General features: G+C 39.6%; 2 protein-coding genes across 3 annotated transcripts in view; both read left to right on the forward strand.

The window, feature by feature from the left end:
• The first annotated feature begins 6,847 nt into the window (after nt 1-6,847).
• On the forward strand, nt 6,848-12,885 carry commd2 (COMM domain containing 2). Its single transcript, XM_084910951.1, has 6 exons — nt 6,848-7,027; nt 9,662-9,739; nt 10,305-10,387; nt 10,648-10,722; nt 10,901-10,999; nt 12,303-12,885. The coding sequence occupies exons 1-6, from the start codon at nt 6,961-6,963 to the stop codon at nt 12,507-12,509; spliced, it is 609 nt and encodes a 202-aa protein (XP_084767077.1). The 5' UTR covers nt 6,848-6,960; the 3' UTR covers nt 12,510-12,885.
• Nucleotides 12,886-12,968: 83 nt separating this feature from the next.
• Nucleotides 12,969-24,137, forward strand: part of trappc8 (trafficking protein particle complex subunit 8) — a 29,873-nt gene continuing 18,704 nt past the window's right edge. Inside the window, exons 1-13 of one of the 2 annotated variants that reach the window (XM_084910945.1) lie at nt 12,969-13,410; nt 14,547-14,756; nt 15,090-15,173; nt 16,494-16,583; nt 16,805-16,979; nt 17,186-17,339; nt 17,666-17,762; nt 18,347-18,603; nt 18,898-19,013; nt 19,115-19,265; nt 21,274-21,374; nt 23,402-23,507; nt 23,643-23,774. In XM_084910945.1, coding sequence (XP_084767071.1) covers nt 13,254-13,410; nt 14,547-14,756; nt 15,090-15,173; nt 16,494-16,583; nt 16,805-16,979; nt 17,186-17,339; nt 17,666-17,762; nt 18,347-18,603; nt 18,898-19,013; nt 19,115-19,265; nt 21,274-21,374; nt 23,402-23,507; nt 23,643-23,774 — 1,830 coding nt within the window. In that variant the 5' untranslated portion in view covers nt 12,969-13,253. The remainder of the gene's footprint in view (nt 13,411-14,546; nt 14,757-15,089; nt 15,174-16,493; nt 16,584-16,804; nt 16,980-17,185; nt 17,340-17,665; nt 17,763-18,346; nt 18,604-18,897; nt 19,014-19,114; nt 19,266-21,273; nt 21,375-23,401; nt 23,508-23,642; nt 23,775-24,137) is intronic. The other variant, XM_084910946.1, reaches the window with a different exon arrangement.

Genomic DNA, 24,137 nt, shown 5'->3' on the forward strand with positions numbered 1-24,137 from the left:
ATTGAAAAGGCTTCATACAAGCACTGATAAATAAACACAATAATAACAGCTCATTTACATGTATTGCCCAGATGCAATCTTTGTCTACACAGGGAATAAACTCTCAACATCATGTAGACACCAGACTGATAATGCAATGCATCAAGACCTTGAATCCAGCTAGTTTGTTTGTTTTTTCCCCTGTCTTTGTACAAGGACATTACAAACCAATAGTATGCTGAGGTTCGATGAGTTGAATCAGAAATTTTCCATTACATTTCCATCCTTTCAATCATTTTTTTATCACTTTTATAGTATAATATTTGGATGCAAAATATAGGAGTACTGATAAAATTAAGCTTCCAAAAATGTCAGCGCTTTCACACCAGGGATTAAGATTAATTTGTTCATTCATGAGAGACGTGACCAGTTAAGAAAGCCATTTGTTGCTTTATCAAAATCCATCATTTGTGTAGTAGTTATCACAAAGGAGATTACAGCTGGAATTGTAATATTTACTGTGGAAATGAGGATCAGGTTTGTCATGTATCAGGTACCAGAGTCACTATAAGTCTAGCTGCCATACAGATTCTGCATAAGTAATTTGTTACTGAAGTGGTTGTGAAATTCGATTACTGCAGCCACAAGTTATTTTTGATAAAATCAGGACTAGGGAAGGGTAGTTGAAACTCTCAGCAAAGGAGTGCCTTGAGTGACTGATACATGCTGTTTGTGATGTTTGGTGAGTCATTTCAATGTTTATCATGTGTAAAAATGATTAGAAAAGTCACACCAATACTTTAAGTAAAAACAAAAAACAAAACAAAAACTCTTTAAACAGGTGTGTGTGTTCCATTGCTGATACCCCATTGGTGACAAGGAGTCTCACTCTGCACATAACTTAGTTGGAGCTGGACGTGCTCTTGTTGATGAAGGGCACTTTTTAACCCTTTTACTTTTCATTCCAATGAAGCTGTAGGTGGAAAGCGAAGAGCACATCGCACACCCTTGTTGTTTCAGACTTGACACTAAGACAAAAGTAAACAAATACAGAGACAGAGACCAGAAACAAACACGGAGACAAAACTGACTAAATAAAGAAATGCAGGGAGGACACAGAGAGACTAAACATGAGAAGGAGAACTGACAAAATTAAACAAGGAACTAAGAACTAGAAATGATTATCTATAGTCTGATTTCTCAGACTTTTTAGACTTTTTTTTTAGTGCTCAGCACAGATAAAATAATTATTGCACGTGATTTTAACATCCATGTATATATATATAGAGGCGAGCCTCCGAAACCTTATCACGTGGTTGATTATGTCTGGTTATGTGTCTGCATACTTATCTTCAGTGTGTGGCTTTTATTCAAACTGTGAAGCACTTTGTATCCCAGTGATTTGAAAAGTGCTATACAAATAAATGTATCATTAATATAAGTATTTTATTTTTTGAAACATGTCAACAATCACCAAGCAATGCTTTTTACCTGCACATGGTATTAGTTCAATGAAATACATTTGTGGTTCATCAAGTAACTTTTCTTTGATGGATGTGCTACCCGTAGAGTTTTAATACTTGTGCCCGTATTGTTAGTTTCACAAACCTTACTAGATTTGGGAAACTTTTGAGAGTAAATTTGGAATCCTGACCTCTTTTCCTCTATGGAGCCGCACTTGTATTTAAGACAGTATTTAAGACCAGCACTGACTACCACTCTTTGCCAGATCGTCTGCTACCCAGCATCAGTTCTCGGCTCACTCATGTTTTGGAGTAGCTTTTGTATTGTTACTTACTTTGTTCTATGTCATCTCCAGTCAGTCCCACAGATCCCCCTCACCTGGTCGCTAGTCTTCTCTCAAATACCTACACCACATCAGCTCCAGCACAGACTCCATTTTCACTCTCACCTGCCTGCTTCTCTGCCAACTCACCTGGACTTCTGGAATGGGATCACCTCCAACTCACCCGGACCTGCTCAGTCTTGCCTTTCCCTCTTCACACACCTCCACCTGCAAACAAGTAAGCTGCAAGAAAAACTCACTGGAACAATTTCAGCAAAACCTCAGTTTGGCATCGCTGTGACTCTCCTTTCCTCTGTTGCAAAGTTTCTGACCTCTGGCTTGTCATTCTCATTGCCACGTCAGCGCCATGTACTGACTCCTGGAGCCTTGTAACATAATCATGTTCATGACGTCCAAGTTTATAAAATTATCTCTTGACATTTCCCTCAAGTTCATGTAACCCGTGTTTCATAGCCATAGATCATAGCTCACACTCATGTGTATAGCTTGCTCCTGGTCACATTGTTTTAGTGCTCAGGTTCCACACCGATTGTTGCCTGCACTGTTGTATATAGCTCTTTCACTCATGCCCCTGTAAACGGTCCCTGCACCTTTCACTCATGTTCAATTGTTTAATGTCAAGTTTCACGTCATTGTAAATAAAAATCATTCACATCACTTTCGGGGCTTCCGTGTGTTGAATCTGCATTTTGAGTTCACTCAGCCTGTCGACCACAACGGCCGTGACACAGTATTCACTCCTTGTCAGTTCAGCCTCATAGAAGATCACCATTGTAAGATAAGACGACAGATAAGATAACTCTTTATTGTCATACCTAATACAATAGTACAACAAAATTGGAAACTGTCTGCACTAAGCACAACTAAACACAGCACAGTAACGTTAAAGCGGATTTTTTTTAAGTGCAAGAAAGGTATGAGCAAAAAAAAAAAAGGAATTACTTAATAAAATAAATAAATAAGAAAAAAAAAGTCCAGGGAGGTAGGCAATCAGGTCAGCTGTTACCATTGCATAGGGCTATTGCCCTGTTGTAAAAGCTGTCCTTGAGTCTGTTTGTCTGCAACCTCAGCAACCTGAATCTCCTGCCAAACGGTAGCAGTTTAAACACCCGGTGTCCTGGGTGTGTACAGTCCTGTAGGATGGTGCGTGCCCTCCTGAGACAGCGAGTGCTGTACAGGTCCTTTAGGGAGGGAAGAGGATGTCCAATGATTTTTTAGGCCATATTATTGACCCTCTGAAGTGTCTTTTTGTGTGCTGTGGTACAGCTAGAGAACCACACAGAGATGCAGTCAGCACACTTTCAATGGAGCAACAGTAGAACACAATCAGCAGCTCCTTCTGCAGGTCCATTTTTCTGAGGATCCTCAGAAAATTGAGGTGCTGTTGGGCCTTCTTTGCAACCGCTGAGTTGTTTGAGCTCCACTGGAGGTCTGTGTCTATGTGCACACCCAGGAACTTGAAGCTGGACACCCTTTCCACGCACTCCCTGTTGATATTCATGGGCTGCAGCACGGACTTCTTCCTTTTGAAGTCGACTAACAGCTCTTTTGTCTTGGTGGTCTTGAGGTCCAAGTTGTTGTCCGCACACCAATCTGGTAGCCTATGAAGCTCAGCTCTGTATGCTGTCTGGTCTCCCCCAGAGATGAGCCCCACCACAGTGGTATCATCTGCCAACTTAATGACTGCATTGTCTGTGTGGGTACTGACAGAGTCAGTTGTGTACAGAGTGTATAGTAGAGGACTTAGTACACAGATTTGTGGAGAGCCAGTGTTAAGGCTGAGGGCTGAGGAAAGATGAAGACCCACTCGAACTCTTTGTACACGGTCAGAGAGAAAGTATCTGATCCAGCAGCCGGTGGTAGAAGGAAGTCCGATATCCAGCAGTTTTACTATTAGTCTGTCTGGGAGTATTGTACTAAAAGCAGAGGTAAAGTCAACAGAGAGCAGCCTAGTGTAACACCCCTGTTGTTCCTGGTAGGAGATGGTGGTGTGGAGCGTTGTAGCAATGGCGTCTTCAGTTGATCTGTTAGCTTTGTATGCGAACTGGAGCAGGTCGAGTGTGGATGGCAGGCAGGACATGATGTGGCATCAGACCAGTTTCTCGAAACACTTCAGTATAACAGGTGTGTGAGAGCAACTGGTTGGTAGTCGTTGACAAGTCGTTGTCTGACAAGTCGTTGTCTAACAAGTCGTTGTCTGACAAGTCGTTGTCTGACAAGTCATGATGGAGAATGCTGAAGATCTGTGGTTTCTATTTAGACATTCATACGCATGCATCTCAACTACCCCAAGCTCATGAAGAACACTGTGGCACCATATGCAGTGTTCAGTTCACAGATAAAAAAAATGTGTTGGGCCTCGTCCCAGAGTGAGGCTATGTGATTCCTTATCGCTTGATGCAGGCACTCCGTTTGTAACTTTTCCTCACCCATTAGCCCTTCTCCATACACCTGTAGCTCCATTTGAAGTTTGGTAGATTTTTTTTGTGTGTATCTTCTTGTATCTTCTAGTTGGGGCTCTGCTCATAACAGATCTTAAATTGTGAGAGGACATCGGTCTTTGTTACAGCCTTGGTCTTGATAGTTGTTTGTTCTATATAGCATAAATCACAAAGAAATAAAGAGTCTCTCTTTTGTTTTTTGTAAAATTGTCAACACAATATGTCAAATTGGATTCATGTTAGTGAAAACAGTTCCAGTAAACAACAGTAGTGAGTTTCATATGCAAGAGGGTTAGGGCCACTGGGGAACAAAAGCGGGGACAGCACTATACCCTCCTTTTAACACTACACTGGAGGACAAGAGATGGTTACGGGAGCACTGACGGCAGAAGGGTCTTCTTCAAACTAGAGATGCCCAGAAAGCTGTAGAAGAAATGTGAGCCAACATCAGACCCCTAAACTGTTTTGACCAAACGCCTTAGTGTCCTGTTTAGGACACATAATAAAAAACATTTACTGTCTGGGTGTGGTGCCCTCTGTAAAATTGTCAACAATGTGATGTTTTCATGGAAGCAGTAAATAAAAATAGACATACTAGCGCAGAACCAAAAAGAGATATTAAGAATTTGTATTTTGAACTTCTACAAAATATAATAAAAAATTTAAATTAGAGAGAAATTATGCATCTGTGTCCAGTTTTAGCTGCAAATATTTCAGTTTCTTTTATCATTCCCACTTTTACATGATGTTGTGAGAACTCTTTGTCCCTCCTTCCAGGCCACCTGCAGACTTCCAGTCTGATACAGGACATACGCACACACATGCAACCATCTACACTGACAACAGACACACACGCACTCCCTACCCAACTCCAAACGCCTTCAACTGCTTATCTCCTGCCAGGGTCAGAGGGTAAATCTGCGTGTCTCGCGCTGGACTCTGGCTGCAGGACCGGATGTTGCCGTAAGCGCATCATCATCATCATCATCATCATCATGAGTTGTGCCGTCACAAAACAAAATGAACGGGTACATTGTTTACCATATCCAAAGCTGTCTTCACCAGATCCAAGCTCTCCAGCTGCATGACAGAAACCTTCAGGTGCAGCAAGAAGAATGATTACTAATCTATAATGATCTATAAAATATAATGAAACTGCTCTTTTAAGCTTTCTCTAATGCAACACGTGTTGTGTGAAAGTTTAGCAAATACATTTCTAAGTAAGGATTAAGACTGATTCATCCTGATTTTATTTTCTTATTAGTTCTGGGCTGTAAATGAACATTGTTCTAATACAAATATAGACACTACACAGTTCAGTACAGTGGTCAAGGCCTGTGATAATTCAGTCATCTTTTTGTCATGCCAAATTGTCATTCTCAGGTGTAGTTTCAATCTAACGCCTGAAAGAATTTCTTTGTTACTGACAGAAATTATGCTTTTTTATTTGTATGGTTGCATTTTTTCAACCATTAGCACTTGTTTTATCTCTATACCATAGATGACCCTTAAGGAAGTTGTGACACCACAACAGCCATTGTTCATGATCTTTAACAGTAATGTATGATCAATAAGTCTGTTTTAAAAGTTGAGACATTCTTGTAACAGACAGCTTAAATGGCTATGAGAGAATGTTTCTTGTAAAATTTTTCTATTGTGGTTTTGAGTATGTTAATCAAACTCTTAATCCATTCAAACAGGCCTGAAATCTATAACCTAATCCTTCACCTTTACTAGTTATTTTGGGGTAAATGAAAGAAATGATTACATGTGGCTTGGCTTGCATCTATGAAATTAAAGGTTATGCTCAGCTAATTTAATTGACAAAACATATTATTTGACTTTACAGGATAAAAAATAACCACAAGGTAAAGAATGCATTGTAAGTGAGAATGTAAAAACCACACAATCAGAATCCACACATGAGCTCATTAACATGGAAGAATGCCATTTATTTTTCATTTCAAAAATTTCTTTAAAGATAAATATTTAATAATTATGTGAACGGTGTCACACTTGCCAACACTGTTCTGTTACATTAGTGCTGGGATGCTACAAATAAATGTAAAAGTAACAAAAGCTTGATGTATGCTCCTTATAATTTTAGGAATCATATTTTGGAATCATATGATGAAGCAACCTTGTATGGGACAGCTCACACAGCATAAGTATGACAATGAGAAGTGTTTAAAATAATACTGAAAATTAGGCCGGAGGATTAGGTGTTGCAATTAAGCCCGATAGTTTTGCCAAGAGAGCTGGAAAAAAAAAGCTTGGAGATGTAACAGTAGCTTAAGTACTAAGAGATGCAAGTCTGCTGATCGCAGTTAAAACGGAAGAGCAGAAAAAGTATTAAATGCTGAGAGTTTCTGCAAAAAGTGTACGAGAGAGAGGGGAAAATATTGCTCAAGTTTGAACTGGTGCAGGGACTAATCACAGGTGTCCCAGTAGATCTAGAAAGAAATCAGACAAAGTATTTCTGGCAGCGAGGTCAGGAGGATTAAAAGACTTTTAAAAGATCTTTAAAAAGATTTTTTATTTTTATTTTTTTATGTTTAAGTCCACACTCCACACCAGTTGGTGGCGCTAATGCGCCATTTTGCTGTTTGACAACAGCCAATAAATAATAAATAAAAGAAGAAAAAGACACCAAAGAAGAAATAAAACTGATCGTTTTCCGGATACATATGTCTATTATTTGTCGGGGGTTTGAAGTGGAAACCTTTGGTCAGTATGCTGCTGGTTTTGTCTGAGGAACATAAAGAACATCTGTCGTTCCTGCCGCAGGTTGACGCCGCAGGTTAGTAACTAGCGTGAGGGAGGATAGGAGGTGCAGAGGATCAGGGCTGCATACTACTAAGCTCGTTCTGCATACCCAGGATATCCTTCTGTTATCTAGATAATAATAATAATAATAATGGATTGGATTTATATAGCGCTTTTCAAGGCACCCAAAGCGCTTTACAATGCCACTATTCATTCACTCTCGCATTCACACACTGGTGGAGGCAAGCTACGGTTGTAGCCACAGCTGCCCTGGGGCAGACTGACAGAAGCGAGGCTGCCATATCGCGCCATCGGCCCCTCTGGCCCCACTTATCCTGACATTGACGATTAGGATAAATGGTCACACGAAGTTGGCAACCAGCTCGCTGAGTTAACCCAGGCTTTTCCCTGCGCGTTTATATGAAAGGCGTGTTGTTGGTGGCATCAGGGTGGTCATATGACTCTTCTACCACAGAAAATGATCCCTACGAGTTCCACCTGGTTCAGGTTCACTGGCATCGGCAGATTCGTAATGTTCACCGAATGGTCGTTTCTGTCTGCTAGTGTCTCATCATGCAGTTAAACAACATTAAAGACCTCAGCAAAAAGGTCTCCATTTCCAGCTGGTGCAAATGGTAAACACTGAGCAGCAGATCAGTCAGAAGCAGGCCATAAGTTTAAGGAACCGGGCTGAAATAATCTCAGTAATAATAATATCAGTGCCATAAACCCATTTATTGAATAAACGTATAATAAAATATTACACTTACCCAGCAGTGGCTATGTTTGCATATTCTCCATAACACTGGGATTAATTATTTAAAGATGATATGCTTTTCACAATAACCATCTACTGTCTGTGACCAGTTAACCTGGGTGGGTTTCCTGAATATGTTCGCATCTTGAGAGGATGATATTCAGTCTTTTGAGCAAGGGAACTATATTACTAAGGTGCACAGCTACCTGTCCAAATGATACGTTTCATTAAATATATTTCTTTCTAATGCAAATTGGCCAAATCCTCATCAAAGCAACAGGTTTGCTTATAAAGTCAAATGAAGTTATCTCAGTGTCCATCGCTCCCTCCTTTTAAATCCCATTTGCCATTTATCCCAGGTCAGTCACTGTGAGGGTAAACACAAGCTGCAGTAGGTCTGTGCTGGGGAAATGAGCTACATTTGTTATTTTGTGCAGAATATTACAGTGACATTATGGTATATTGCGGGTTTCCTGAATTAGCAGCAGCTGTTGACAGCTGACTGCTGAACGGGATGTGTGCAGGGAAACTCGAGGGACCGTCGAGCTGGTCGTTGGTGTCGTGAGGAAAATGTGGGCTTGTTTTTTATTTTACAAAAAGACAGATGTACCCGGAACACCGCCTAATCAAGAGATGATACTAAATGTTTGTGACAATATCTAAAGAACATAAAAATATACAAGTAAAAGGCAAGGAGAGTGGAAATCTCTTCAGTTTGCCGCAGATCAAAGTAACATTAACCTGACTGATTGAACAGGTATCTGTAATGTATGTTCCGTGTGTCCAGGAATGTGAGACTCAGCAGGAGATTAGAATCAAGTAAAACTAAATTTATGCATTTTTTCAAATCACAGAAATAATATCCAAACATTCCTGTGACAATGCAAAGCACAGTTTGTACTTTAGTGGTTTTAGTAAGGTACAGCAACTTGCACTTATACCATGTATTCCCCCCAGGAGAGAAGCTGTATTACACTTGTCTATGTGTCTACATCAATTTAATAAAATGTTATAAATTTGTTGTAAAGTGGTTTGCAAACAGAAAGCAAACAGAAAAAAAAAATTGAGCAACAAAAAATTTGATATAATTTTTTAAATATTTGCTCATCAGGGATAAACAAAGACATTACACAGTGTAAAAACACTTTAGACCTTCCTACTGTCTGCACACAGGGGTCTGAGGGATATTCCAAGAATGGTGATGCTATTTCCTGGAGAACTGATTGGTCAAAGGGCAGTGATTTCATATTTGTTGATCTCTATTCTGCGAACTTAACCTGCTCTGAAGCAGGTTAAGTTCGCAGAATAAGTTACCATGGCGATTTACTCTAGTATCTCTATCTGCATGGGTACTCTCCAGGTACACCAGCCAAGTCCAAAGTTTCCCTGTGACAGACTGCTTGTCTGTTACTCTGTGTTAGTCTTGTGATGTGTGTGACCTGTCTCTTGCTCCCTCGTGGCCCTGAGTTGGATAAGTGGAAGAGAATGGATGCATGGAATCTTAACAGAGTAAACCTCAGTGGTCGAATGGAACTAAGAACATTTAAGTTCTGTAATTAAATACAAATTCTGTCTACGTGGAGTATCTCCATTTGATTTAGTCTAACACTTTTACTTCAGTAAATCATAAAGCAAACGTTGTGCTGTTTATCACACTACAGCAATCTGAGAACTTTAGGATTACACTTTTATGTCCAATGAAAGCCGGCATACAGGCTTTAAATGATCTTCTTCCTCGTTTTCTCTGGAATTTGGGGGGGGTTTTACCTTTGTTATCCTGAGTACTGTGAGTCAATGCTATCGTTCTGAGAAGAATCAATTTAAATTATTGATGCCGAAACACAGTTGGCTATGAGTTATCTATATATCATTCGTGATAATGATGCATTTATGTTTTTTTAACTTCCTCAGTGGTGGGAGAGTTTGGACGCATAGCGCTGGAGTTTCTAAGAAGAGGAGCTAGTCCAAAGGTCTATGAGGGAGCAGCTAGTAAGACTCTTCATCTTTTAGTGCTTCTTTTCAAGCTTATGTGACTTCTGTGGCTCATTAGTGCATAGTATTTGTTTATAAGGTTTGTTTTACTGCAGCAATCTCACACTGCCTTTTCTGAAATTCATATTAAATTGTTACATTATTTAGTATACCTTTTTAAGTAAGTACAACAATGATGCTAATATTGTTTCAAATATTTAGTCTGCCTTTTAGTCCATTTAAGGATTAAAATCTAATGTAATGAGTTTGAGTGATGAGTTTCCCGATTCTTGGTTACATGAATAGGGAAACATTGCTGGTGTCGAGTATGGGTCCCTTCATTAGGAAATTGAAGGACAGATCATAGAGTCTTTAAAATGGTACAAGTCTGCTCTGGTGCTGGGATAATACAGTTGTAGTTTATGTGTTGTCTAACCAGTTTATTATAAGGTAATAAGAGTTTAATTTCATTACTGTGACTGCTAAATAGAACTGGACTTTGTTACAGCGTTGATACATAAAATAATTACTTGTGCACTGCCTCTTTTAAGTAAGTTTATGATTCATGCCATTATGGTTGCAGGGAAACTCTGTGTTCCTGTAGAAATGGTACAACATGGAGTGGAAGGCCTGATGTTCCTGATGACAGAGAGCTCCAAACACATGGTGAGGAATACTTACTCCTCAGACATTGGATCAGTGAACATAGATGAATGTGCAGTTTATCCCTGAATTCTGTGATTTGAATGCTCTTTTTTTCCCCATGACGGCCATGTCCCATATTTAGTGTGGCATTTTCTTGGTTTCTGCCCTGCATCATCATGAAATACTTAAACACTAGAAATATTTCACCAGCTAAGACAAAAACTGTAAACAAATGTGAGCTCTTCCAAGAGTCACAGCTGTCTCTCTCTCTCTCTCTGTAGATATCTGAAGTGGATTTCCTTGATTCAGTGTTGGTTTTGGGCTTTAGCGAAGAGCTTAACCAGATGCTCTTACAGGTGGCTTTTAAACAGTTTTATTTAACTGGCTTTATTTAAACAATGTGTACTTGATTTAAATACTGTATAGTCTAAGTTTTAGTTTTGTTTGTTGAAGTTTTGTTTAAGCGGTACATTGTTTATCTAAGCAGTGTGTCTGTTAGGATGTTGAATGCATCACTTTTCTCTTTTGGTACAGCTCTACTTGCAGCACCACAGTCAGATTCGCAGCATCCTGAGTCATCTGCCGTCCAGTATGCCTGCCTACCACAACCTGGAATGGAGACTTGATGTCCAGGTGTATTGTTTCTAGATAATTTTATTGTTTGACCGTTGTGGGTACATAAAGTGGGAAATACAGGATAGTACTTATGTGCAATTGTTGCATATCACACTCAACTCTGTAGTCTTTTTTATTTGTATGTGTGTTTTTGATGTATTGGATGTTAAATGTTTCCTGAACTCATGGATTAAGACACTTGACTTAGCTTGAAGGATAAAATTATATTGAAGGGTATACAGGGTATACAGTTTCCCCTGTTCCTCACACTAATATTGTCCAGTCTGGTTTCCATCATCTGACCTTGTGATGTATGGTTTTATATCAGGTGATCATTATTAGGTGACACTGTAAGCTTGCAGGTGTGTAGTGATGTGCGGGTCGATATCGAAATATCGATTCCTCCGATACCAGTAATTTATGTTCTAGAATCGATTCTCATATTAAAATATCGATATTTTAGTACTTTGGGGTAAATTGGTAGTTTTTCCATTAACAGTTACACAGTGGAAAGAAACTATATCATTCGGATCGTCTAAATTGGAAGGAACTACTTCCTCTTACGTATTTCATAGTCATATGCCAAATACGGCTGTATAAATGTGTTACGGCCCCTGGCGTGCGCACTCACAACAATGGCTGAGCGTAAACGGAGTGACGTGTGAACGTATTTTACTTCCACAAACAGCCAAGACGCGGTTTGCGATACATGTGGCAAGACAGAGAGGTGTTGTGGCAACACCGCTAACCTCGTCAAACACCACAGAGTAAATCATATCACAGAATATGATGAGCTTATGTTGAGGTGAACTGAAGAGGAGGAGAAGGACAGGTGCTGCTAGGGCGAGACAGACGTCTCTCGCGGAGTCCTTTAGTGCTGCAGGCAGGCACCGTGTTCAATTAGCGCACAGCTTCAAGTTTTTTCATTTCTATATGATAATTCTGAATTGTTCAGCAATAAGAACAAGTAGTCAGATGTCCTGTAATCACTATGAAGCTCTATTATTATATTATTATTACAATTACATAATACAATTATATATTGTATTATGAAATACAGTTTTTGTACAGAGTATCGGTATCGGATCAGTATCGTCGATACCACCCTGAATTTTACTTGGTATCGGATCGAAAAGGAAATCAGTGGTATCGCACATCACTGCAGGTGTGTAATGCAGAACAGAGATTTGCACTGTAATCTGAGCTACATAGACTGGTTTATATTTCTGTCAGTAAGCAGTATTACTAATATTCAGTTTTCAACTATTTTCCCGTTCTTTGTCTGACTATCTTATTGTGTTTTTTCTGCTTTTTCTGTCAGTTGGCCAGACGTTCAGTCCGCCAGCAGTTGATTCCTATGCTTACAATGCGTGTCCACCTAACCAGAAGTGACGGCCACAGTGACTACAACTCCAGGATTCTCCAGACAGATCCCAGCACCCTTCTGCACCTCATCTCCACACTGGAGGCCGCTCTGGCTGCCATGAAAACCAGTCATGCTCGTCGCATATTACGGAACATCAAATAATCCCTCTGTACAACGTGTGCCTTCTCTCACTTGCAGCCTTTATACCTGGGAAACATTAAGTAGTGTCTGTATTGTGCAGGGCAGAATGTCACCTTTCTTTGGACCTGGATGTTAAGGCTATATTTTTTTACTGGCAGTGGGGTTTTTTTTATGCCAAGTTGTGATGTATGGATTGTACAGAAAGTTACTACAGTGCTGGTGATACTGAATTAAAGTGTAAGATATAGTTGAAACTTTATTTTTGTGGTTTGTGACGGCCCTGCTAAGGCAGACTGGAATATTATGTGGAAGACTGTCATGACGCAAATGCAAATAGACAGCTCGCGCATTCAAAGAAAACTATGTGATGTGTTAATAAATTAATTTTTTTATACTGCAGGGTTGTAATGGTTTAATAAGTATATCGATGTTTTGCTATCCGCGTGATGGTACATAAATCATAGATAAAAGTCGGGAAATGTCCAACGTTTTTCTCCATCAAGTCTGGCTACCCGGGCCAGAACTTCAGGCTCTGGAAGTTCTAGAGCAGGGTCTAGACCGCTACCGAACAAATGGAACGGAAAAGGAAGTGACGTATTCCAGAATCACCTGACTGTCGGCCCTTCACAGGAAGAAGGCTGGCGTATTCAACATGGCTGCGGTCTTCTGACATAGGAGTTGTCTAAAGTAATGCTATAGCCCGGCTTTCTTGATAGTACACTTGACTCCGTTCATTGTGTTAAATAGTTTTGACTCTGCTTCGACATGGCCCAGTGTGTCCAGTCTGTACAGGAGTTCGTTCAGGACTCGTTTGTCCCGATGGTGGCCGTCTTGTGCAGTGAAGAAGCTGAGAGAGTGACTCGCAAAAACAACCTAAATTTTGCGGAGCTGCTGAGGCCTTTCTGCAGACTTACGTCTGAAGGTATGAACAACTATTCAAAACACACCCTCGGTCCCGTTTTCAGCTTCGTAGCTGGTAAAAATGAGGAAAAGTTGCTTAGGAAAATAATGAGAAAAGATGTTTTGCTGCTCGCGGGGCTACGACTGTCGTTAGCTCCTCGCTAGCAGACGCTTAGCAGTTTGGCTCGTGATTAAGCAGCTATGCCGATCGCCCTGCTTGTTGACATGCGAGTGCAAAGTGACCCGAGCTGGACAAATTAGCATTTGGTCTTCTACGACAGCGTTTCAGTCAGCAACTGAACAGTTCTGTTGGTGGTGGTTTATTAGACCCAGCACATAGTAAACAAGCTAACAGACTTTACTTGGAGCACGCATCAATTGTGTTAGTTGTCATGTTCAGTACAAGCGAAGATGCAGCTAAATGTGTTTAAGCTACATATTAAGTTTTTTGACATACATTAACATTCTTACTAATGTATAAACGAAATCTATAGGATATATACATTTTGTTTGATTTTTACACTTAGGTAATGTAAAATCCGTAAAACTATACGATAGAAGTTTAAATTGTATAGCTGAGAAAATATTAAAGATATGCCTCATTGAGTTTTTCACAGTCAACAATCAGTTACGTGCCATTTCCAGGTTTGCTGTGTCTCTCAGCACAGTCTCAAGGGCAGGAGGAGATTCCAGGAGACAGGCAATTATCAGGGGAAGTTTTCAGCAGCAAAACAGTGGAAGGGAGATTGATGGAAACGTATAAGGCTGTGTCTTTGATATACCTTAGTAATCATTGCTGTAGTAATAATTTTTGATAAATTTTCACATTGCACTACTCTGAAATTATTGCTTCCAAATTAATACATGTCACAAAAAAATATAAAGCAACACTTTTTAATCTAAATTATAGCATCAGTTCAGGTAATCTTGTGGGATATCGATCTTGACAGTTAAGCAGCAGACAAGCTATTGATTTCAATTCAGTATTTATTTAGTCCTATTGCTTTTTACCTGTTTGCTACGGTTGAGAGATTTTGCGCTGCATTCCATTTATGCATATTTCTTATAAAGGGGACACTTCTCCATCAGTGACATTTATATGTATATTTTCTGATACTGTTTGAGTGCCATGCTGTGACTTACTCTTTTTTCTTCTAGGTCACATCCGAGATCCCAGCAATCAACTGCAGGTTGTGAAAAACCTGCGTATCTGTGTCAACAATTTAGTGACAAGTCCAACAACAACATCTACGTCCCTGAGCCCTGCTCAGCGTCAGCTACTCAGTGATGTGGTGTCATCCTGCCAGCCCCAAGAAAGTGCTGTGACTAATGTGGTTATGGCTGGAGATTATGAGCTCAATTTCAGTGGTAAGGACTAATGCTTGATTGGAACGTGTTGATAAAATGTTAGCAATAGAAAAATATAATCATTATTATTATGGTAATCCACTATATTTGGCTGGATAGTCAGTTATGGACAATAAGTGATCCATTTCAAATTTTTGATATTATGAGCTTAGATGCAGTTTTGTGTGTGTAACTGTCCAGATCCATGATTAGAAATAACTGTACACCACAGATGTGTCTCAGAGCTCACTTCTCTTAGGTGTCGTTGATATGTTGACTTCACAGCTCAGTAATGAAAAAAGTACATCAAAACATAACTGTACTCTATGCTTACTCTGTGCTTCAACCTACTAGATGACTGTGTTAAAGCTAGCACCCCCTGGTACAGTGTCTGGAGAGAAACACTGTTGGAAATCAAAACCTCCAAGTACAGCTCAGGTATCACTATCTGCTAGCCCATGTGTGGATCGCTATAGATCTATAAGATGTGTCACACCTGTTTTGGTCCTTACCTTCCAGTTCCCTGCAGTGTTAATTTTGACAGAACATTTTTACTTAATTCTAGTCATAGTCTATTAACTAAAATGTAATTTAGTTTTAGTTGTAATTTAGGCATCTACATTTTTGTAGTTTTAGTCTAGTTTTAGTTGACAAAAAACTGATTAAGTTAAACAAAATTGAAAGTATATGTTCTTGTTTTTACTAGTGACAGTCGCTCTAAATGATTTACAAAGATTATTATTTCCTTTGGCAACAAGTGCGTGTTCACGTGTGTACTGTTTTTTCTCCCAAGCATTCACAATTGTTCACAAGAAATGGGAGGTAGCTGAAATAAAAGAGTTGCGGAGCACCGCCTCGTACCGTTTGTCCAGGGCAGATTAAACTCGAGAATGAAAACTGATAACATGGGTACAAAAGAAAATCTCAGATGAGTTTTAATCTCAGTTACCTTGACCTCAGGGCCATCTGAGAAAGAAGTCACAGAGGATTTTTGAAATAACATAGGTGTGTCTGCTAGGAGACTGAGGGGTACCACTGGATGCAGCCAGTTATTTTATACATAAATTAAGAATGCCAGTATTATAAAACTGTATCAGTGACTAGTTATTTTAGACATTATGGCAGATAAAAAAAACAACTTACATGTACTACTTAATCACACTCATCACATAAGTGTAAAAGTAGGATTTGTGGTTAGTTAAATTTTCAGATGAGGAAGTGTAGACTTTTTTTTCTAGATCAAACAGTGAGTGAATTAAGGATATTTTGGTCAAACGCATATTTCATGGCCTAATTTGAGTGAATTTGTAACCGTTTCTGAGTAAGTATAATTCTTGTTATTTACATTTGAGCCCTGTGTAAATGATCTTTTAATGTATGTCAGCTATGAAGGTCTAATAATTATGACTGAAATATCACCTCACATGATGGTTTTACTGGTACATGTGGTAAAGGAATGGCATGTTCCACATTGGAGTTGTGTGATTAATCCACTGTTAATCTGGTGCTCTCTATGTGCATCATCAAAACACCAGATGAAGGAATAAATTGTTCCAACGATTCTTAAGTCTTAAGGCCAAGACTCATTGAAGCTGCTGTGTTGACAAGACATTTTATCTTTAGTTTATCGTCCATATTTTTCAAACAAAAACATTCAAAAGTGGTTATCTTTTAATCTACATGTAGTATTAGAAACTACCTCATTTTTCTGGCTTTTTTTTAAGTCTTTTGTCTATTTTGTCTTTTTTCTATTTCAAGTAACCACGCCCTGGTTTGAAGCCTACAGGGAGAACTTCCTGCAGTCAATGCCTGCCTCTGACCACGAGTTCCTCAATCATTACCTTGCTTGTATCCTTTTAACAGCACACAGATCTGACCAGTGGTCAACATTCTGTCGTCAGCTTTTTTTTAATAGAAGAGCTGACAAACTGGAATTTAGAATCTGTAAAAATTTTAAGACAGTTTTTTTTCCTCCTTTGTATGCTTGTGCTTTCTGTTATCGTATTATTAATAGTAGTATCCTTATATGTAGTCTATTTATTGTTGTATCCTTCACATGGTTCTGGCAGGCCTGCTAGTGGTATCATCCACTGAGGCAGTCCCTGTGGAGCAGTTCCTCAAGCTTTCTCAGGAGCAGCACAGAATTCAGCACAGTGGAGAATACACTAATCCCAAGTGGTTTATTCCTAACACACTCAAGTACTATGTCTTGCTACATGACATGTGTGAAGGGGATGAACAAAGGTACTAAAAGAAACGTACAGTTCCTTTAAAATTCATCCACCACATTTTGATAATCTTTCATAGTGAAACTACTCCAGAACTTACAATGTCAAATGCTTAAAAATAAATCAACTATATGTAATAACTTTAAATAACTGTTGAATTCATTATGCTCTAGTAAGTGTAAGCTGTTTTGTTCTAAAGTAGTATTCTCCCTTTATCTCCAGGGCAGATGTGGTTTATGAGGATATGAAACAGAAGTATGGTTCTCAGGGCTGCTATCTGTTGAAAATGAACTCCCGTACCTTCTCAGCTAATGTGGATGAACAGATTCCAGATCCCTGGAGTCAATACTTGCACAAGAATAATCTTCATAACCAGGTAAACATTGCAAACTCCTCCACATGCACTGGCTGTTTTAAATATTCCTGCAACAACTACTGCCAGTGGACACAATTCTGCAGAATGAAAAGTTTGTCGATGGCAGGGGAAAGTTTGTTGGGTAGACTACAAACCAAAGGAATACAGTAAAAGCACAGGTTTTATGTGTGTGTTTCTCAGTTCACCTTGAGGGGTAGTTGTGACTGAATTGTGGACAGCCCAATCATTAATAGTACTTTGAACTGTTGCAGTTGCCTGATTGTTCAGTTTTGTTCTCTTTTACCAAAGATTTTACTTTAGTTCACATAGTGAACCTGTTTTTGCAGGATGTGTTTGATGATCCAGCTCCAACTGTGAACAGTGCTGCTGTAGAGACCATTATTAGCAGACCTGAAGTAGACGGCAATTATTCAGCTGAGAAAGGTGAGTTAATTTAATGCTTCTTTTGTAAACTGACTTGGGGAGATCTTTTCTTCTCTGCTCTTCAATTACAAATAATCTAAAGGTCACCATTTTTTTTTTTTATTCAACTTGTTTGGCTATATTGCACTCACAGTAAATTTTATAAATATGACTTCCTTTTTGCAGCTCCATTGTACCGCTTTCCATGTTTTTTAGTTAGCACTATGTATTCGCTGTGTTGGTCCTGACCAGGTTCTTTGCCAGTCATGCTAGTCTCGATGAGAACTAAACCCTTTTATTTATTTTTGGTGTAATGTTATCAAAGACCATCCTGCCAGTATTCATCAGGCTTATTGTTGACATCTTTGGTGGTTGAATCTTGTGATTTGGCACCAACAGCAAGATTGAGCAGAAGTGAGCAGAAGGGCACCAAATCTGTTTGTAGAGGTTGACTATGCCGTATGTTTTATACTGCTTGAAACACCAGTTTCCACATAATCCTTGCACCAGCAGTAGTTACTTTTCTGGGTGCATAAATAGTGGTACTATTTTATATTATGTAAGGTTATTGTTATGAGTTTATATTTTACGCTATTTCCTTGCAGATGAGATGTCCAGTAGCTTGGAAGGGCATCCTCTCCAGTTGGACAGCAGCATGGCAAACCTGCACAACCTCAGTGCTGTACATACGGACCTAAAGAAAGGTGCTAAAGATTCAAACAGCCCAGCCTGTGCTGCAGGTAGCCATGGGGCTTGTCTGACCCTGAACGACCATGATTACATAAGACAGTTTATCCAAGAATTCACCTTCAGAGGTCTGCTGCCACACATAGAGAAAACCATCAGACAGCTGAACGATCAGGTACGACTCATTTCTTGACCCTCAACATATTGTTGTTTGTGATTGTGATGTGCTTCAGGCAATGTAAAATTATACTAACTATATTAACTGTTTTAGAGAATGTAGTTTGTTGAGCATTATGCTGAAACAATATGTATACTTTTTTCATATTTCTGCCCTGTAACTGTAAAATTAATTATAATGGCATAATTTGAGTTTATGGCTTGTGAGAGTACACTAGCCATTTCAGTCAATTCTATTGTTTCGCTGACTTCTCCCAGCACTTGGAAACATGATTTTCTTCCCTGTCCACAGCTAGTATCCAGGAAGGGCCTGAGTCGGTCTCTGTTCACTGCAACAAAGAAGTGGTTTGGTGGAGGAAAAGCTCCAGAGAAGAGCATCAGTGAACCAAAGAGCACATGTGGCCTTCTGTAAGCTCCACTCCAATGCACTTCATTCCCATAAATGAAGCCCATGCAACACCCTGTATATTGTATGCAGTGCCCTTGACCCTTCCCTTCTGTCATACCAGATATCCCCCAGAAGCCCCAGAACTGCAGATCAGGAAGATGGCTGACCTGTGCCTCCTGGTTCAGCACTATGACTTGGCTTACAGCTGTTATCATACTGCCAAGAAGGACTTCCTGTCAGACCAGGCCATGCTGTATGCTGCTGGGGCACTGGTGAGAGCACACATGTTGGTATACAGCATGATCTGTCTGCAGACCGTGATGATATCAGAACAACTTCTTCTGCCTTTTGTTGTAAAATCTCACTTCAATTAAAACTTTGCAGTGATGGAATATTCTGTTTTGTTAAGTGTCCTAGAGAGCAAAAAGAGTTGTATATGTGACCCACAGTAAACTTTTGAGGGAATAAATCAGAAGGAAGCTTTTGAACTCAGCATTACAATATTAAAAAGTAAATTCAAAGTACTAACAAGTTCTAGTACAAAGTAATACAAGTTCAGAACATTTAGCATTATCTAAAGTCAGCCGTCAAACAAGAGAATTAACCTCGTAATAGACTCTGGAAATGTAACATTATCGGTCTTTTAAAGTGACTACTGGCATTATTAGGTGTACATATCTGATATATTTGCACATTCTTCTTTTTCAAGATTACACTCACTACTGTGAGCTGACAGTGTTGTATTACTTATTTAAATGGTACATGGACTGATTCTTATATAGCGCTTTTCTACTCTCCCGGAGTACTCAAAGCGCTTGAAGTAAAAGATTTTAAACGGTAACACAAAGAATATGCCGTGTATGTTGTCAGTCATCTAGGTCATGATAATCTAAGGAGCTTTGAAAGAAAGCAGCTGGACGTCTTTAAGTTTCTTGAAGACATCTCACCTCTCATTCAGTTATACAAACCAAATGGTGGAGAGTCCCAGGAATAAAAAATCCTGGTGGGTGTTGTCTCTCAAGAGCGTTGTTGACCCAATATTGATCATGTGCCTCATCACATGAGTCAAGGTGTGAAAGAAGGCATGCAGGTCATTATCAGCAGAGATTTTCGGGACGCCTGGGAAGGGATCTCACTGTAGATAGCAGACTCTTGGTGTTGTAAGACATACCCTCTGTTCAAAGATGGTCATTTACAGTGGACGTGGACGTGTTTACTCCTTTTTTAAATCCTCTTCAAGAGGAATACACACATATAAAGAAAGCTCATAAATCAAGTTCTTATCCCAACTGGGCCTTCATCAAATCAGCGTGGATGAACAGGAAAGAAGCTCAGAAACCAACTAGGGAGAAACAGAATAACAAACGCAGCACCGTTGTCATCCATTATCTAGCAGGTTTATCAGAGAAACTCAGGAGAACTTTCTCCAAGCATTACATCTAAGTGCACTTCAGCCCTCACAACACCCTCAGACAAAATTTGGTTCATCCCAAGGACAGAACTCCCAAACACAAACTTAACAACATAGTGTATGCTGTGCAGTGCAGAGTGCTCAGACTTCGACAGGACAAGAATCAGCTGTACATCTAAAGGATTTCACTCTTTTGAGTGGCTTACGATACCAGCTGTCTGCCACCTAGACTGAGATCCTTTCCCAGGCACCTCAACCCCACTCACATCTTGTGTCAGATGATTTCAGTGGGTCACATGATAGGGTAAGGCAAGATGTCTCAATGGTTTCACCCAAAACCTCTGCTGATAATGATCATGTGCCTCCAAAAAGTTGATTCTGTTCATCTGAATGTAGCATTTTCAGTGGGAGCTTCGTCACTTGGAGCAGCTTGTCATCAAGCATGTCTCTGTACATTGCTTCAGTCTGAGACTGAAATCACTTGGATGAGTGGCTCCCACTCCCACTGAAAATGCTATGTCAAGATAAATAGTATCAACTTTTGGGGATTTACTTACTGGATGAATGTGTATACATCAAGAGCTTGGCTTATGTGATGAGGAACATGATAAATAGTGGGCCAATGATCCTCATGAGTGACAGCTCCAACTAGGGTTTAATTAGATGGCACCATTTGGTTTGTAGAGCTGAAGAAGCGTCCTCGATGAGAGGTGAACGTCTTCAAGAATGAAGTCCACGCATTGTTTTTCCAAGCTCCTTAGGATATGGTTCTGAATAATGATATTTTTTTTCCTCACTTTTATTTTCTATTCTGTTCCTTGTTACCATTACTCTTTATCTTTCATCTATTCATTCTGATTATTTTGTAGGAAATGGCTGCGGTGTCAGCCTTTCTGCAGGGTGGAGCCTCGAGACCTTATCCAGCACACTACATGGACACTGCAATACAAACGTACAGAGACGTCTGCAAGTATGACTGATGACTAACTAATTACATCATCTATTTCTTTCTGGTGTTTTAATTTCAGTGGATAAATTTCAGTTTGGGATTGTGGGAATTTTGCATAATTTACTTGATTCCCACAAATATGTCACTTATGATGCAGGACAATCCAACACACAGTTACAGTCCTCTAAAATCTTCATCCTCATTTTGCACTGGTTTGTAATAAATGGCCAATAACACTACAATGATGAGCCAATGTACAACTAGCACGTTCTATTTTCCCTCTAAACAAGGCAACCCTTTGTTGTTTGAGGAACTCTCACTAGCATATAAAGGCAGGCTTTAAAGATGTGTACTTGAAGGCATGCAAACATGGATTGCAAGTAAAAATGTAAATCTGAATTACCTGTTGAAGCAACGTTTACGCTTATAAAATGCTCCCTACACTCAACACACACAATATCCCATAATTTAATAATTTAAGATTCATTTCAGGGTCTGGCTGCGCCACTCGAGGACATTTACAGAATGGACTTGAAAGCCACTCATTAACTACCTGGCTGTGTGCTCAGGGTCACTGATGTCCACAGCGTTCTGGAGCAGCTTATCATCAAGCATGTCTCTGCACATTGCTTCAGTTCAGTCTTTCCCTCAACACTGACTAGTCTCTCACTTCCTGCTGTCAGAAAACATATATAAGACATGATGCTGCTACTACTATGTAGTAATGTAAAATTTCTCCAGTCAAGTTGCAGAAATATGTGACAGATCAGTGGAAACTTTTTGAGGTGAAAAATGGATTTAATCAGTTTTGGAATGAGGCCATGACATATCAAAATGTGGGAGAAAAAAATGGTTGTGAATACTCCGTAGAGACTGCATATTATTGTTTTGTTTTTGTGTGTGTTTTTTTTAAGACCCCATTATTGAGAAGCTTGTTCTTCTTGTAAACAAGAGGATGGTGCATTTACTGAAGAGATTTTTTATTAATTGGTGTTTTCAGTGGGAGAAATTTTTCATCACTCCAAGTGTCTTCTTCAGTCTCAGCTGACTGCAGGTTTCACCAACCTTATAAACAGTACATTTGCACAATGACTGAAACTAGCACCACTGAATGAACAATGGGCTGTGAGGTCAGTTTCATGATCATTTAATATGCAAGTTGTCATGACCAACGACCAATGATCATTGATCAATGGCGTTGGGTACCATTCACAGACAGTTGGGGAATGGCTGCAATCACAGCATTGTAAGATGGTGAAAGATGTACCCTTAGGCCCCAGAATTCCTCCCTGTCCAGGATGTGTACATCCTCATCACTTGAAAGAGTGTCCACTGGCCTGTAGGTGTGAATAGACTGCGGACTCCTGGCCTGACGAGTTAGCTGTTCCGTGTTGTGCCATCCACTTAGCCAGAGGTGATTTGGTTTCCCTGATGAATAAATCATTGCAATCCTCCTGAGACTTAACAGTTGGGTTCATCCTGTCATCTCTTACGAACTACCTCCACTGCTTCAGTGACTGGAACAGTGAAGTGGAAACAGTGGAAAGTGAAGAGAGCTGTAACATAATATAAGAACATTGTTTCTTCTGCCTCCATAGTGTCATTATCTCTTGTTCTCAAAATCCAAGGTGTTCTGGATGCGGTGTTTATAGCCAGAAACTTTCAGATGTTGTAGGTCACAGGTGTCGGACTCCAGGCCTCGAGGGCCGATGTCCTGCAGGTTTTAGATGTGTTGATTTAAATGCCTAAATTACCTCCTCAATATGTCTTGGGGTTCTCCAGAAGCCTGGTAATGAACTAATCATTTGATTCAGGTGTGTTGACCCACGGTGATATCTAAAACCTGCAGGACATCGGCCCTCGAGGCCTGGAGTTCGACACACCTGTGTGATCGAGTTGATCATACAGACAATTGGTCTTTTTAGGATTTTGTTTAATATGTGACATAATGTACAGAGATGGTGTACAAACAGAGGGGTACCAGCATCTGAACTGGAACTGTTAGCATCTCTTATCCTGACGGTATATTTCCCCACACCTCTTTACAGGAACATGGTGCTGGCTGAGCGCTGTGCTCTACTCAGTGCTGAAATACTCAAGAGTCAGGGAAAATACTCAGAAGCTGCCACTCTTCTCATTAAAATGACCAGTGAGGTAAGGAAACTATTATTTTGAAATCAGCTTGGGGTGTAGTTATTAAGAAGACTGTATTAAATTAGACTGCATTAGAATTCTGCTTGAAACTTAATAGAGGTTTTTAATTATTTTTTTGTTTTATTTTTCTTGCAGGACTCTGATTTACGGAGTGCTTTGCTGCTGGAGCAGGCTGCCTACTGCTTCATTAATATGCGAAACCCTATGGTGCGCAAATTTGCCTTCCATATGATTCTGTCTGGTCATCGTTTCAGCAAAGCAGGACAGGTGAGTCTTTTCTGCCATTTTTGATCTATCCTTCCATTTTACACCTGCATTGTATTGTGATGTAAAAATGTTCCCTTTTACAACTTTTATTTAATAGACTTTATTGACTTATGGCCAGGACTGAACTTAACAACAAAAACAAACAAGCTTTATTCATCACATACACAATCAGAGTACAACATGCAGTGAAATGTTTTGTGTCCGAGCTGCGGACAGGGTGCAGACGTCCATTTGTGATCCTTGTAATCAATCATGTGCATGTGAAGTTCTTTTCTAGTGTTGCATATATACATAAACATATAAATACAAGCACATGCATACAGTTCACTATAGATTTATGATCAGAACCAGGCATCATTTCAC

Source organism: Perissodus microlepis, chromosome 17 (assembly GCF_051167445.1).
Source record: "Perissodus microlepis isolate ML-2025 ecotype Zambia chromosome 17, ASM5116744v1, whole genome shotgun sequence".
NCBI classification, from domain to species: domain Eukaryota; kingdom Metazoa; phylum Chordata; class Actinopteri; order Cichliformes; family Cichlidae; genus Perissodus; species Perissodus microlepis.

Bases quoted from the DNA above. Each gene is read 5' to 3' on its own strand.
- commd2 (XM_084910951.1), top strand. From the start codon at position 6,961: ATGCTGCTGGTTTTGTCTGAGGAACATAAAGAACATCTGTCGTTCCTG. The intron at 7,028-9,661 runs GTTAGTAACTAG...TAACTTCCTCAG, and splicing joins GCCGCAGGTTGACGCCGCAG to TGGTGGGAGAGTTTGGACGC. The intron at 9,740-10,304 runs GTAAGACTCTTC...TTATGGTTGCAG, and splicing joins GGTCTATGAGGGAGCAGCTA to GGAAACTCTGTGTTCCTGTA.